Source organism: Momordica charantia (assembly GCF_013281855.1).
Source record: "Momordica charantia cultivar OHB3-1 chromosome 7 unlocalized genomic scaffold, Mcharantia_2.0 BLBB01000007.1, whole genome shotgun sequence".
NCBI classification, from domain to species: Eukaryota; Viridiplantae; Streptophyta; class Magnoliopsida; order Cucurbitales; family Cucurbitaceae; genus Momordica; species Momordica charantia.
In genome coordinates, this window is record NW_028275165.1 from 18941204 (window position 1) to 18956642 (window position 15439).

Genomic DNA, 15439 nt, shown 5'->3' on the forward strand with positions numbered 1-15439 from the left:
CAATTTGTGTCTGTATTAAATGAAAAGGGAATTTGAATTTGGACAAACAGAGACGAACATTCTGACAAAAATTTCACAACACAAGCTTGTTTTGTCCACCTTAAGGAACACCCCTGTTTGGAAATGTGTTTACCTCCTATCCAAACCCTCTCACATAAATTCTGCCTCAATTTCAATCTTCCAAAACTACCCCTCGATAAATATACGATATAATTTAAATTACAAGTTTAGTCCTTCAACTTTTAAAGCTAAATTTACGAGTTCTTAACTCAGTGTTTATACGTAGTTCAAAAAAATAAAGTCGTGAGAGTTATGCCAAAAACAGATAATATCATATACTATTGTAAAGATATTTGGAATCCTTGAGATACCATTATCCTTAACAATAATTAGGAACTTAATAACCAAATTTAATAATCAGAGAAAAAGTGAAAAATGATTGTAGAGCAAACATCAAGACAATGATTATCCCAACATGACCAAAAACCTTAAACAAAGGATCCATCATCCATGGTTTAGTTGAACATAAAAAAACTCAATATTTAAAAAGAAAAGGAAAAAAAAAGAGCATCTTTTATTTTTTATGTTCATTGTTATTCCTCAGTAGTGGGGTTTATATTATATTCTTCTTGACTGCCTCAGTCCAAGCTTCCCCTTTTGGTTCCCAATACAGAGTTTAAAAGAGGAAACAAAAACATTTAAAAGAACCAAAACTAGAGTCACTTTGATTCAAATATTGGCCTTTTACTTTACCATCCAGATTGCAGCCAAAAACAAAATAAAAAGGGCCCCTCCAGTTTATATTCATATCATTAAAGAGACACCCCATTTGGATTACCTTTTCCTTTTTCTTTCTTACCTTTAATCTAAAATTCTTTTTACAAAAGAAACACCAAAGAAAAAGAAAAAAGGAAAAAAATTACATAAATTTTGACACTTCTTCATCTCCCTACAATATATATTCTCAAGCCACACTTCTGCCTCCTCTCTTCTCTGCAGCAATGGAGAGCAGCCGGGACACGCCTTGAGTCCAGATGTCGTACTCCCGTTGGCTCTTGCACTCGAACTCCACGACACCGCGGAGGACGGTCTTCAGGCCGAAGTAACGACGGTGCTCTCCACCGTCAAGGAGGTGGCGCCCGGGCCAGGCGGGAATGTCTTTGATCACCTCCAAAACCACATCTGAAAGGAGGGTTCAAAACAAAAAGCAGTGTAAAGATTTAAAGAGAGGTCCCCCTATAGAAATTCTTTATTCTTGGTTTTTTGCTTTATACTCTCAAAAACTTTCACCAATCCCCAAATGGAAGAAGACCCACATCCATTTCTGTTCAAATTTATGAGAGAAAAGACAAAAGAAATTCTCACTTACTCTTTTTCTTTTTTGTGAAGGTCCCAGCAACGTGCTTGCTCTTCATCTTCAACATAACCTGCACAAAAAGAAGTTCAATAAAGCTTAAAGAAAAATGGATAAGGCTGGCCATCGCCATGGTGGGCAATAAAGTTGGATCCGTTGCTTCTTGTACAATTTCATTCTCTGTAAAACTTTATATCCTTCCCCCCAATTGGGTTCACATCCCGAAGCAAAAAGAAAAAGCTGAACTTGAATGCTGAATGATTAACACGTCAAATTCAGATTACAAAACACTGAAACGAATCAACATGTCCTTGAAGCTTCTTTTACCTGATTCATTCTGTTGATATATACAGAAACTATCTTCCAGTGAAGATCGCCTGCAAATTAACAAATAAACTGCAGTCTTTTAACATAACTTCCAGTTTGACTCAAACAAAATTGCTTCCAAGTTTTAACTCTAATCAATCAAACCCATCAGAATGAAACTGGCTAAAGCAAAAGTAGGCAAAAGTTGAGTTTGATCGGATCAACAATGGCAGGGAAGAAAAGGTTTTACCTTTCCGGGTGCGTTTCAGCAGCTCGCAGCCTCTGGTGAGAAACTCTCGGCTGCAAATGCCTAAGAAATTTTCTTCAGGGACAAGTTCGCCGCTGAAACTACTGTTGGAATTCCCATTGCTGCCGTTCTCCACCACGCCCATTCCTTTGTCGACTGGGATTACAGCTGCTATGTTCCACACTTCCTTTAGCGCCCTTGCCTTCAGCGTCGCTGCCCCGCGTAAGGCTGAATGAAGCCAATGAGTTCATGTCAATAAACTTTACGATCGAGAAATATTCAATACTCAACACTATGTGCCTGGCTAGACATATACCTGTGGCTGCAGCTGCAGTTAGAGTCATGATATCTCCAGCAGACTTGACATTCACGGCCGAGCTCAAAACCAAAGCGAGATGATCACGTTCAGCCCCCATAGCTTCGGCAGCCTCAACACATTGAGCAGCAACCAAAGTTGCGGCAGAGGCAACAGCCATATCAGTCTTCGCCTTGTGTTCATCTTTACTAGATCCAGAGGAAGCCGCAGTGGCTGCAGCAATTGCAGCAATGGCTGCAGCCACTCCAGCAACCGAAACAGCGGCATGAAGCTGAGCATTCTGAGCTCTCGTTTCCTCTTTCTTCTTCTCTTTCCTGTCCTTAAGCCATCTCCCAACAGTCTTCCCACCTCCGGCAGTGGTGGCTCCTCCTCCAGTGGCAGTGACTCTGTATTGGTTACTGAGAGGGACGTTTGAGCGGCCACACTACAGAGAGGAATTACAAATTCTCATGAAACTAAAGGTGGGTCATCGATGAAAATGGATCACAAGAACTTGGAGAGTCAATTTATGGCGAATATAACGATAAACTGACAACCCCCCAACAGGCCATGGTGCTGGTGCTGACTCTGTAACACCGCACCCACCAAATGGCCTTGGGGTCCATAACTCATTTAATGCCCCAAAGTGGAGACAACCCTTGAAGGATTAAGCCTAATTCAACATCAGCCACTCGCCGGCGATGGAAATAATCCGGCGATTCGCCGACTGGGAATCAAGTCATTGAGAAACTAAAATTCGATTCAAAAGAGTGTAATAGGGAATTGCAAAATCGTCAAAAAGTGGAGATTAAGTCGATACTATTCTCTTTCCTTCTCTCTCTATGTGAGAGAGGTGTTTAATTAAAGAACATCGGTTACTGGGAAAGCTGAAACCATATATTTGGTCTGTGAGAAATGCTCAGTGCCCTGTAATCAGAACAACCCTATAACCGAAACAGAAGAAATAAACAAACAAACAAAAGGAGAGAGAGACAACTAGGCCGGCATGAACTGTGGGTGTCAGAATCCGGCGACCCTTCACCCAAGAAATCGCCGGTGACCGGAAAACTAACCTTAATGTCGTCGATCTCCGAGGGGGAAACAGGTGGGCTATCTGTCAAAGAACCGCAACTCTGGGCTCCATTGAGAGGGCCACTACTGTGAGACAATCTGCCTGAAGTCCGCGGCGAAACCTCTTGCTGCCATGGAAGTAAAAAAGGAACAGATCATTAATGGCGTCTGCCGCATTTACAGAATGCTACTTAATTAATCGATAGCTTATATGTTAATGCAAACGATTGCTTGATATCAGAGGGAAAAAAGGACTCAGAATTTGAAATCGGAAACGTAGAAATGACGAAAAGGGATAAATGTACCCAGTGAAAAAGGGTTGGTAGAAATCGAACTCACCATTAATTTCGAAAACGGCATTTAATTTCTTGAGTGTCTGTTTTAGGGGGTTTAAGAAGAAGAAGAAGAAGAAGAAGAAGAAGATGGGAGAAAATGTTGAAAAGAGAGAACAAAATTGGAGAGACCCGAATTGTTTTAAACAGGAATCAAGCAAAAAAGCAAGTGGAATGTACGCTGCGTGAGACAAAAGGTGGGAAAATAAGAGAAATCAGAAGCAGCATGTTTTATTAAGAGATAAAGCAGTAGAGAAGAACAAAAACAAAGAGAGAAGGGAAAAAAGGGGGGGGGGGGGGGGGGGGGGGAAGGAAGTTACAATCAACTTCAATCCCTCCAAAACATAAAACAAAAAGAGAGAAAATCCCATTATTTGTCCACACATGCTCTGCAAAAGAAGAAAATAAAAATCCTCTGCTCCACCAAACTCACCGACTGTGACATAATCCGCTCCATCACCATCTGCGAAGTTTCAGAAGACGCAAACGAAAACGGGTTTCCAGAAAACGTAAGACCCTCTTCGAGTTCGGCAGTCAAATCCTCCAAAATGACGCCGCCGCCGCCGCTGGCGACGGCGGCCGCGAGGACATTTCCGCCGCTGGGGTGCTTAGAGAGCGTCAATCGAGGAGGAGCCAGCGCTTTGGAAACCTCCAGAGCCGAGACGCTCCAAGACCGGGAGAGAAACTCCATGGGCTCGAGTGGGGTCTCCGGCGGGCGGTAGACGGAGGTAGCTAGGGCCGTCGCCGGCGCCGGCGGTTCCAGTCGCCACGGCTCCGTCGCGGTTTTGTCCATAGTGGAGGGAAGTGGAAGTAAGCAATAGTGGGGAGCGAGTGAATCGGAAATTCTGTTCGAAGTGGCAGTGGAAAAAACGAAGAGGCCGAAACTGGAAGATTTATTCAAGCTCAGTAAATATGAAATTACAAAATTAAAAATAAAAAATATATATAAATAAAATAAAAAGGGAAATTAAAAAAATGTAATAATTTGGGGCAGAGGGGTTAGTGAAAAGAAAGGGGGTGTTTGGGCAAAAACGGAAATATACAGTCCGCCAAGAAACGAAATACGCGCTGCCAATTCGCGTGTTTAGTACTTTTTCAGATCATACGGTTCGATTTGCTTCCCTGACGGGGAAATATGGGAGCGTGGGGGACACGTGTCACGCTATGATCGGACTGGTGTCTTTTTTTCACGCTCGAGTCGAGGCTAAATTTGGTATTTCGTCTTTCAACTCAACATTCCGAATATGAATTTTAATTTATTGTGACATTCTAATTTATAGTTTTTAATTTTTAAGTTTGATCCTAAGATTGGAAATAGTACTTTGATTTTTGTGGAGATTGCCAATTGCATCAAAAGGATGAGAATGGCTTTATTGTGACATTCTAATTCCTTTTTTTATTTTTCACAACCAACAAAAACACACACACACACACAACAAATCTCTTTTTATTACTTGAATTTCGTATTTGCTACTTTGGTTTTGGTTTTGTTAGGGGTGAAATGTAGTAAATTTGTTGAAGTAGGGTAAAAAAAGCGACGTGAGTTGAATTGTTTGGGTTAAGTTGATCGGGTTGGACCGCCCGACCAAACCAAACTAAAGCTGAGCTGACCCGACCAGATCAAGTTGGGTCGATTCTAGACTCCTATAAATAAAAGGAGAGGACAGGGTGCGGGGTGCAAGGTACGTTTGACATAATTCTACTTTTTTCTGCTTTCAACCAAAGTTTTTTTATGAATTACGTACATGGTATAAATCTCTTGTAGAATTAAAAAAAAAAAGATTATTTGAGTGTTTAACTTACAATAGTGTAGTGTTTGATGAAATGACTTTAATGATCAAATTAGAGCGTGATAGCAAATGCAAGTTGATAATTAAATTGTATAATTTTGATCAAAAAATATAAGAGAAAATACCTTAAATTTACATATAAGTGGTGTTTGAAGGAGCATTAAATTAGGTGTAAAGGGATTTATGAGTAGGTAACTCAGAACATTAATTTGAGGATTATGTAAGCAAGGATGTTAGGCTACAATAAACATTTTCAGATGCACCAAATTGTTGGGCTACCGTGTGGCATAGGGGTTTTGCCATGTGATAAGTTGAGTGAAGCCTCGAGTTGGACATAAAAAAACATAAGTGTGTGCGCCGCTAAACCAATATGAGTAGTCACTAACACTATACTTCTTTTGTTTTACGACATAGTTTTACCACCAACTACCGTATCCAATCGACGATTGAACTAACAAGTTACCCATTAATTACATTTCAAACTAATTAAGTTTGACCCAAAAGAAATAGAAATTTTATTCATCATCTACAACTTTATTTTTCAATTGATTTTCATTTTAATTCTTCTTTATTTTAGTTTTGTTTAAGACAGATGAGGTCAAAAGATGTGGAAATATTATTCATAACTCTAGTTTTGAAGACTCAAAAAATGACAAACATGATATGGGGTGAGATTCAAGTGGGAAGATTTTGAGAAGAATGATTAACCAATCAATTATACATCATATCATATCATTCAAATGAATAAATATTTAATAATTAAAATTTGTATGATTCCTAAATACAAAACAAACAAATAAATCTATGACTATATTTTTAAGAATCTTGTAAATTACATGTATTTTTAGACTTTAAAGTACATTTCAGTCCCTAAATTTCTAGACTTTGTTATGATACAATTTTTATAAGTTCTTAAACTTTCACTCGATTGGAATTATTATCATCAAATTTTCATATAATACACACTAATTGAAATTTTAAGAGGACTAAAATAAAAATTGGGTCATTTTTACTCAAGAAATAGTGTGCAATAAAATAATTGATAGGTTTAGACATGCAATAATTAAAGTCCAAAAATTGTGTCTCGCTCGGAGAAACTATTGAATGATATTACAATTCATTACATAATACAAAGAATGACCCTCATGATATTTGGATAGATGCGAGAATATTCATCAAAAAATTAATAATCTCGTAGCTGTCACATTCCATAAATTAATATTATTCATATAATAAGCCTTTCCTTGAGTGGCAAATCACTTCTAATCTCTATATTTTTCTGTTTCTATTTTGGATGAGTTTGATATATATATATATATATTAATTTAAACACTTTTTATGAGTAATTACCTCTCAAATACTTAAACTAGGGAGTGTGAATCATTTAGAATAATTTTTTGGGATATTAAGTATTTATTTAAAAAATAGATTCTAAACCAATTCAATTTCTTATAAATATTTTTTATTTCTTACAAAACATTTTAGATTAAAAAAGAGCACTTTAGCCACACTCTAAACGAGTAATTATTTCAAAATTGCTGGTATAAGAAATTGTTTTATATAATTTTTTTTTCTTTTCAAAATCATTCCAAATTACTATTAGTCAATTAATGTAATTAGGGAGTTAAGTGGATAAATAAGCTGACATGTCACATGCCACGTCTTTAGATTTTTTTTTTCTACATTCTAATTTGATTTCTTAAGCAAGCACAACTTTGATACTACTTTTTCAACTTTTCAACCCCATTTAACGTTTAGCTTGTGAATAATATATTTTTTTACTTGTTATCTAAAAAGAGGTTTCAAAACTAAAACCAAATTTTAGAAACTAACAAAAAAAAAGTAATTTTTTTAAAACTTTATTTTGTTTTTTGAAATTTAGCTAATAATTCATAAGAAAAACAAAAATGTATCAAATAGATGGTAAATAAACAATCACAAGTTTCAAATAATGCTTAAAAAATCATTTCTAGTACCAAAATGGAACTCCATCTCTAAAATAAATAATAATTAATATTAAGTCTATGACCATGACTCAACAATTAAGGTATAAGTAACTTATTTTATTTTATTGAGTTTAACACATGGAGTAAAAGATTCTAAATTTCAAACTTCGATGATGTATGTCTTAATCAATTCAGTATGTTCAGGTTTGTGTAACCATTTTATACATTGAAAGTTTTTGTTATACTTCATATTCATTGTGTTATATTTTTAAAATTAAAAATATGAGATAGAATCTACTCTCTCTCTCAACCTATAATCATGACAAAAGTCCAATGAAATGAGTATTAACTTCAGGGCCAACGAGAGAATTTCTAGTCAAATTGAGCATAATTCAGCGGTAATTGGTATATATTGTAAGTTTGATCCCTCATTCCCACATGTTGTGCTCAAGAATAAAAAAAACAAGAGATCAGTTTCTAGTAATTTTAGGATTTCTAAACTCCGTGTGGTTTTCTAATTTCTATGGTGTCCTGAAAAAACATGGAACTATTTTATAATCAAAGTATATTATATACTAGAGAATTGTAACCCAAGATATTTTTTAGTGTAATTAATTATTTGCCCATTCCAAACTTTCAAAAATTACATTATTTCAAAAACACCCTTCTCATCATTTCCTTTTTTTTATCATGATTGACATCCCTCTCCCAACAATGAACATAACTTTTTGCCCTTTATCGAGTGTAGAAAATAAAGTTCAATGGAGAAAACTAATTTTCCATTTTCCATTTTTTATATTTAAAAATTACCATCTTTGTCCCATCATTTTCACAGCATGATGAAACATACATAAATTCAATTTTTTCTCAGATGTAAAAAGTAAATGTAAACAAAAGTAATTAATTCTGAGAAATAATAGCATGCAGCAAAAGAGAAATGACATATACTTTTTCTTTTCACTTCAATTCTTAATGACCCGTCAGATAGAAAAATAAGTGAGAGTTTATGTTCTTTCTAGGACCACATTTTATTTTACTACACTAGTAGCAAATTTGGCTGTAGATTCTTCTTATTGCATGAGATCGTTAAAATCTATATAAATGAATTAAATTTATCCAATTCATTAGCTTAATCTTTTGGATATGTGGGTTATGGACTCTCAACGCTTCCGACCTCCCTCTCTGATACCATTTTAAGGATAAATAAACCACCACATAGGACCTCCCGCTCTGATACCATGTTAAAAATGAATAAACGATTATTCTATCCAAAAGTTTAAGCTAATGGGTTGGTTAAATTTAATTCATTTATATGGATTCTAACAAAGATTTAGAGATAGCGTAGATCGTATTAGCAAATGTCGTACGTTCACCTAGATGTAAAGTATGAAAGATTTCTTGAGCTGCCTCTACTTCTCATATTTTGAGGGATCGTAATTCCATGATATATAGGGTATAGTGCTTCTTGTCCCGCCCTAGTTATTTTACATCTTGTTCAAAGTGGTGTTTATGCTCGTGCTTCTTTTGTTATGTTTGTCTACTTTAGTTGTGTGGTTGACTTTCTTGTTGTTGTTTTCGCAGCCTTATTCGACAAGTCTTTTCGTTCCATCTCCACACGTCTTGATCTGGGATTGTGAGCTCTATCTTTTTACTTACAAAAGAAAAAAATGATTGAAGAAGCCAAATTGGTGCTAAGAGCTCGCTCAATCCACGTATCTGAGTACCGATTCCAACGAACTTTCGTTTCGACTCCGAGTGATCGCCTTCTTCCTCCACAAATCCCTGGTTTCATCTCTAGAGAATTAAAATAATGGGAGGGATGTTGGGGTAAAATGAGAAAATATTATGAAGCTAAATCTTTAAAAATAAAAAATGGGAGGAGACAGAGAAATGTGAACTGTATCCACCTGGAAAATTGTAATGAAAGTAGGGCCCTTTCCTGTGTGTTTAGGGGTGAAGGAACCTGAGAAAGAGGAGAAGAAGAGCTCTCAATCATTCTCATATATCAATGCTTATGACTTATTGATTGAGTTATGGTGATGATATACATGGTATCATTTTCTTTGTCATATATTATTATTATTATTGTAATGTAATGTATATATCTTCATCTTTGTCAGTTCATTCAAAATCAAAGGTAGAGGATTGAAAGATTGTGTGTGTGTTTTGTTTTTTCAACCTCAAAATGTTTCTGATCACATTCAATTCTATTTTCATTCTCCTTTCATTTTCTTTTTAGGGTACATGTCAAATTGTTCTCATAAATGAGTTAGATGATAGATTTAAAAAAGGTGGTGAATTGTCTTGTTTTAATATCAACCACTACTTTTTAGACCGTGTGATAGGAATGTTATTAGAGTAGGATGGAGATGGGGATGGCTTCTTCGTCCTCGTCCCCACCTCCCATTTTATTCCTTATCTCTTTGAAATTTTCTACAAGAATTTGCTGGGATCAGGAAGAGGATTTTCCGTGGAGAACTCACGAGTATTGGGTTCCCAACGAAAAATTATTTTCCATTTGTTTTTTGTAATTTTTTTTTTTGTTTGAATGGTTAAGTTAATAGGAAGAATCTCCATTTAAAAAAATTGTTAAATTTTCTAAAAAGTCGACTTTGAGGGAGAGAAATGAGAGATGAGAGTGCGAGAGTGAGAGCCGAGAGGTAGGAAAGGAAAAATCTAAGGGTGAGAAGCAAATTTCATACTTAAAAAAAAAAGACGAGGTGAAGACAGGGATGGGAGAACATATTCTCAGTTCCCGTCTCCATTTAAGTGACAAGGACAAAATGCCCCCATTTCGTAGGGGGTCTAAACAAAAATTTCTGGCAGGAAAAAGTAACATTACTACTATGCAATGAGAAATTATTTGATATAGTTAGTATAATATAGTTGATAGTTTTATAGTGCTAATTACTTAGATAAATTAGAATAGCATGTTTTTGCCATATACATATAAGGTTAAGGTTATAAGGGGTGGGCGAGACATTTATAGTTGTTTTGAAAATAAATAGGAAACACAATTTTTTTAAGACAAATAACATTCATAATTAGAAATACAAACTAGTATTTAAATACATTTTAAAATGTTATAATTTTACTTGTGTAAGATATAATATTATTTTTTTAGGGACTCAAATGGTGTAAGATTATACTTTGTACAAAGAATTGCGAACGGAGAATATCTTGAGTGTGCCAAAACAAGCATAGTTCAATGATAATTGACACCTACCTCCAACCAAGAGGTTGTAAGTTTGAAACCCCTCCATAGATGTGTTGAAATTCTGGTGGTAAAATCGTGTGTTGTACATACAATTTTAAATCATAAAATTTAAACTACACAAATTAAAAAAATATGGGCAATTGGGATAGAATCAGGTGATATGCCACAAACGCATTGGAACGGTATTGTTGTACGGTCAACCGGTTGCGATTCCATTTCCGGTCATCCAATTTCAATTCCCAACATTAAATTTCAAACAACATCAAAATTAAATCCCCATTTAAAATATCCACACTGTTTCATCTACTAATTAACAACATTGACCACCCTTCTGTTTCCCCCCAAATAAATAAATTTCCTATCATATATATATATATATCACATCATCTTTATTAATCAAATAAATTCTTACGTTTCAATTTTGATCTTTATAGTTTTGGAAGTTTTAATTTAATCCCCAAAATTTTACGTTGGAATTTAAGTTTTATTTGGTTATAGCTTCAATTTGGTCTTTATGTTAATTGCATTAGTTTATTACATTAGAGTTTAAGGTTAAGTACAAATATAAGTAAATAGGTGGGGTTTTTGGGTTTTTTCTAGTAGAAAAAACACAATGTAATGACAATAGAAAAAACACAATGTAATGACAACCTATGAGATTTAACCAAAGTAAAGAAACTAAATAAATTCAAAATTTAAACGCAAATCATAAGACTAAACTGAAACTTCAAAAGTCATAGGAAACAAATTGAAACTATATTCAGTTAGGCTAAAAAAAAAGAATTATTCATATAAATGTGGTTTTATCGAAAAACTGTTCATATACCCATAATAGAGAAAACAAATTAAATTTTGCTAAGGTGAGCATGGTTCAGAGCGATAATTAAATTAAATTTTGACAATTTGTAATTACAGGCATAAATGACATTACAATTGAAGAACACACATTGAAGAAACTTGTTGTGACATTAATATGGTGGTTGAGTGATACCATTTTAAGCTCACTCCTCAACCATTTAATAGGGACAAACTCATTGTTTTCATCCATTATCAGTCTATATTCAATAGGACAAATTGACCCTCCAATTCTTATTTGACTACTCCCCTCCATAAATTTCATTTACATATATATATAGTCAAATCTACTTTCAAATATTGTTGCTCAAATTTTTAGTACCATGTTAGGTTAGTGACTCAATTTTCGTGTTAGTTTCATTTAATAATCATTTTGGTATTTCAACCATTTTCAAATATTTTATTTTAACCATGATTATTAACACTTTCAAAAGAAATATTAATAGTTTTAGTCCATATAATTATTGTTTTTTTTGTTAAATATTTGCTCAGGTCGATACTATTCTTAGCCAACATACATGGCTTAATATATATCCACATCATTGCATTAATGCATATTATTGAGTTTATAAATAGTGCAAACAAAGTTCTACGTTGACTAGGGATGAAAATGGTCCATGATATATAAGAGAAGATTCGAACTACTTTTTTATCGAAAATAGGTACCTTAATTAAATCTAAACCTAACTATGTTTAGATTCAGATTAGGAAACCATTTTTAAAATTTACATAGAAAACTAGAAAAAAATCAAATTATATTTATTGATTTCTTATTTGGGAAATTGTATAGAATTTTTAATTTGAAAAAGAAAATGTAAGAGAAGATGTGGGGTTGATAAGATAATTAATATGGGGTGGGGTGGGGTCCACTATAATTGTGGGGCCACTTAATCTAATGGGTGACGTGGACGTTGGAGGGCCCTTGGATGAGATTAAAATATTATCACAATTCTGCCAAGTCACGATCCTTCACGTGTATATGTCCTCTTTCTGTGGCTCCCACCATCTCCCTTCCACGAAAATGCCATTAATTTAATTATTTAATTCCTACATTCAAATTATTATTTTCTTCTTTTTGTAAATTTATTTTCAACGATTTGTCCTTCCCATTTTCATTTTAATGTTCAAATCCCACGATTCGTCATTCAAGTTATGAATTATATTTTATTATTTATAACATTACTACAATCAAATCAACTCATTTTCAGTCATATTACCATTAGTTTTAAAATAATGCAAAACCAATTTAATAAAATAAAAATTAAAAGAAAATCGCAAAAACCCATTAGAGGAGTTATTACACTGCCATCACTTTTAAACATTCGAGCAATTACTGATGTTAGGTTACGAAGTCATTATAGGATATAATTATAAGATCCTTTTATAGTTTGAACTCAATAAGTGTGATTTGTAATAACACCTACAATTTAGGGGTGATTTTTTTTTTTTTTTTTTTTTTTTTTGCATTTTTCCTCTCGTTTCTATGTGATTATTCAAAATTTCTCCTTTTTTTTACGACCCATAATCCAACCGTTCTTTAAAGTGGGGTTGTAAGAATATTAAAGATTTTGTTATTAATCTCATCTAGAGATTCGAACTTAAGACCTCTAAAACGGTGTGATCCAGAGACTCCAAATTTTTGCTAACAAATCTACTCCTGGGAAGTTGAAAATTTGAACTTTTAATATATAGGAATAAAATTATATACTTGGTACTAGGTTGATACATTTTTAACTAAATATTAATTGTTGAGGGAGAAAATTGAGCAGAAAACGTGGGAGGCTCGTGTAACGATATCTGGTAGTGGGGACCAAACGCCTACGGATGTATGACCAACGAAGGGAGCGGCGATGAGTCTAACAGGGGCGCACAGGCATGAATCTGACATACCTCGTTGCAAAACACACGGCAGTGGGTTAGGGTGGTAGGCGACGGGGATGCCACCACACATCTGGAATGTCTCCTCACGAACCATTGGAGTTTGTACATGAATGGGCCCCACTGCACCTCACGTCAAGCACCCTCCCTAATCGACTCCGATACCTAGAGACGGGATACCACAACCGTAGGGTAAGTAAAAAACCTGTCATTTACACGAAGGTACTTATAGTTTCTCTCATCTCTTGCGATTACTAACTTGATCATCAAAAAAACATTAGGTGGGACACTGCATTGTTGTCGTGATTCGTTATTGCATGTTTTACTTGTCCGATGACCCCGATCGAATGACACGTGAACCTTCCGAATTTCAACATCAACATATAAATTGTTATGATAATACTAATGTTCCAAAATTTCCATACCTCAAAGGTCGATCAATCATAACCAATTCTTCCTCTTCCTTGATTTTTAACACGTTCAAATACGTTCATGTTGGTAAAATATTGTTGTATTAACATATTTGGAAATGTAAACATACCACTCATGACTCACGTGCTATTGTTTCCGTAAGAAAATTTTGACTTTTAATCATAAAATCTATACTTTTTCAAGTATCATGTCCAAATGGCTAGGCCACATATCTACATACTTTGTTACTAAAATAATAATTAAATGTCACATTATTTTTAAATCAACAAATTTTTTAAAACTTTCGACAGATTTTTTAATGAGAAAATCTAACTAAACATCAAATTGCGAGTTACTTAAATTTTTTTGTACATTTGGTATATTTTGGCAGAATATAATATATGTGTGAAGTTGATCGGAGAATGACAAGCTGGCAGTGGAGCCGGGCGAGCGAATCGGCGATTCACCTGTGAGAAAAGACCCACCGCCATGAAAGTCCAACCAATCATTGAGCGACACATCTGACAGCTACGGTGGCTCCACCTCTGACATTCTCCATATTTACCCTCCCGTACACATTTTCCTTTTTGTTTTCTACTTTTTTTTTTCCACTCTCCTTTTCAAATTTTGTTAATATTTTCTCCAAATATTTTTTAAAAAAATTCTCGTAGTAAAACCATGAATTTTGTGTTTAATACAACCAGACATCTTATTGACCTAATTTTTTAGGTCTCGCTTTTATGTTACCTTTAGTTTTCCATTTTTTAAATTAAGTTTGATTTCTCATAATGTTTTTATATATTTTTCACAAAATTAATTTCTTTAATTTTCAAAATTTGGATTAAATTTTAGGTTAAAAAACATTTAGATCGCTAAAATAATAATTTAATTCATTAACTTTATTCTGCAACAATTTAGACCATGTACCTTCGAATGGGTAACAATTTAATCCTTTAACTTTAATATGTAATAATTTAGTTTTTGTCATTTAAGTTTGTAACGATTTAGTCTTTATTGTGATTTTTTTAGTTTCTAATATATATAGATTGATAAAATAAGGTGGGACTAATTATGTTTATAAATTAGAAAAATTAAATTGTAATATGATAAAATTTGACACTTAATTTTAATAAAAAATTTTATGATAGGGACTAAATTGTTACAAATTTTAAATTACAAATTAAAATTCAGAGACTAAATCGTTACAAACTAAAGTTTAGGGACTAAATCGTTATATTAGTGAAAGTAAATGGACCTGTGTTTTCTAACATAAATTTAAAAAACGAAAAATATAGGAATTAAAATAATATTTTCTGTACTTGATTTTTTTTAAAACATAAAACTTAAAATATGTCCACAACAACGCTACTTCAAGTATGCCCAGTATCTTCATATATTATCTGCTTTTGACATAGCCTTCACAGCTTTGCTTTTGGTTCCCGACCCATCATGGACTTCTAAACCACCAAAATAAAAATGATTATTAATATTAAACTAACAAAATTAAACATCAAACTGGAAGTTCTAAGATCTAGAAGCAAAGATGAAAAGAAACAAAAAATTTAAAAGTTTGGAACAGGTGACGTGTGACGTGGTACACACGTGGAAGGACTACGCGTTTTACACCACGTCATCATCTTCTTCCTTTGGAAATCCAGAAATCAAAAAGGCAAAAAAGACGACACAGGCTTTTAACTTTAATCTTTTTGTGCGATCTCCATGGAAACCCAAAGAATT

At 34.0% G+C, this 15439-nt stretch overlaps 1 protein-coding gene across 3 annotated transcripts; it reads right to left on the minus strand.

Annotated features, from left to right (window-relative positions):
* Positions 1-776: 776 nt before the first annotated feature.
* LOC111009551 (VAN3-binding protein) lies at positions 777-4498 on the minus strand. Of its 3 annotated transcripts, none has more exons than XM_088126789.1 (7): positions 4039-4496; positions 3276-3401; positions 2224-2647; positions 1911-2135; positions 1682-1731; positions 1370-1427; positions 777-1182 (listed from the first exon to the last, which is right to left on the minus strand). In XM_088126789.1, the coding sequence occupies exons 1-7, from the start codon at positions 4396-4398 to the stop codon at positions 965-967; spliced, it is 1461 nt and encodes a 486-aa protein (XP_087982915.1). In that variant the 5' UTR covers positions 4399-4496; the 3' UTR covers positions 777-964. The 3 variants fall into 3 exon arrangements, with proteins under 3 accessions (XP_087982915.1, XP_087982917.1, XP_087982916.1); XM_088126791.1 differs by lacking the exon at positions 4039-4496 and adding an exon at positions 3613-3848; XM_088126790.1 differs by lacking the exon at positions 777-1182 and having other exon boundaries at positions 1362-1427; positions 4039-4498.
* Positions 4499-15439: the final 10941 nt, after the last annotated feature.

Excerpts from the sequence above, each read along its gene's own strand:
- LOC111009551 (XM_088126789.1), bottom strand. The coding sequence starts at position 4,398 with ATGGACAAAACCGCGACGGAGCCGTGGCGACTGGAACCGCCGGCGCCG. Across the intron at positions 2,648-3,275 it reads CGGAGATCGACGACATTAAG|TGTGGCCGCTCAAACGTCCC; the intron begins GTTAGTTTTCCG and ends TCCTCTCTGTAG. Across the intron at positions 1,428-1,681 it reads ATATCAACAGAATGAATCAG|GTTATGTTGAAGATGAAGAG; the intron begins GTAAAAGAAGCT and ends CTTTTTGTGCAG.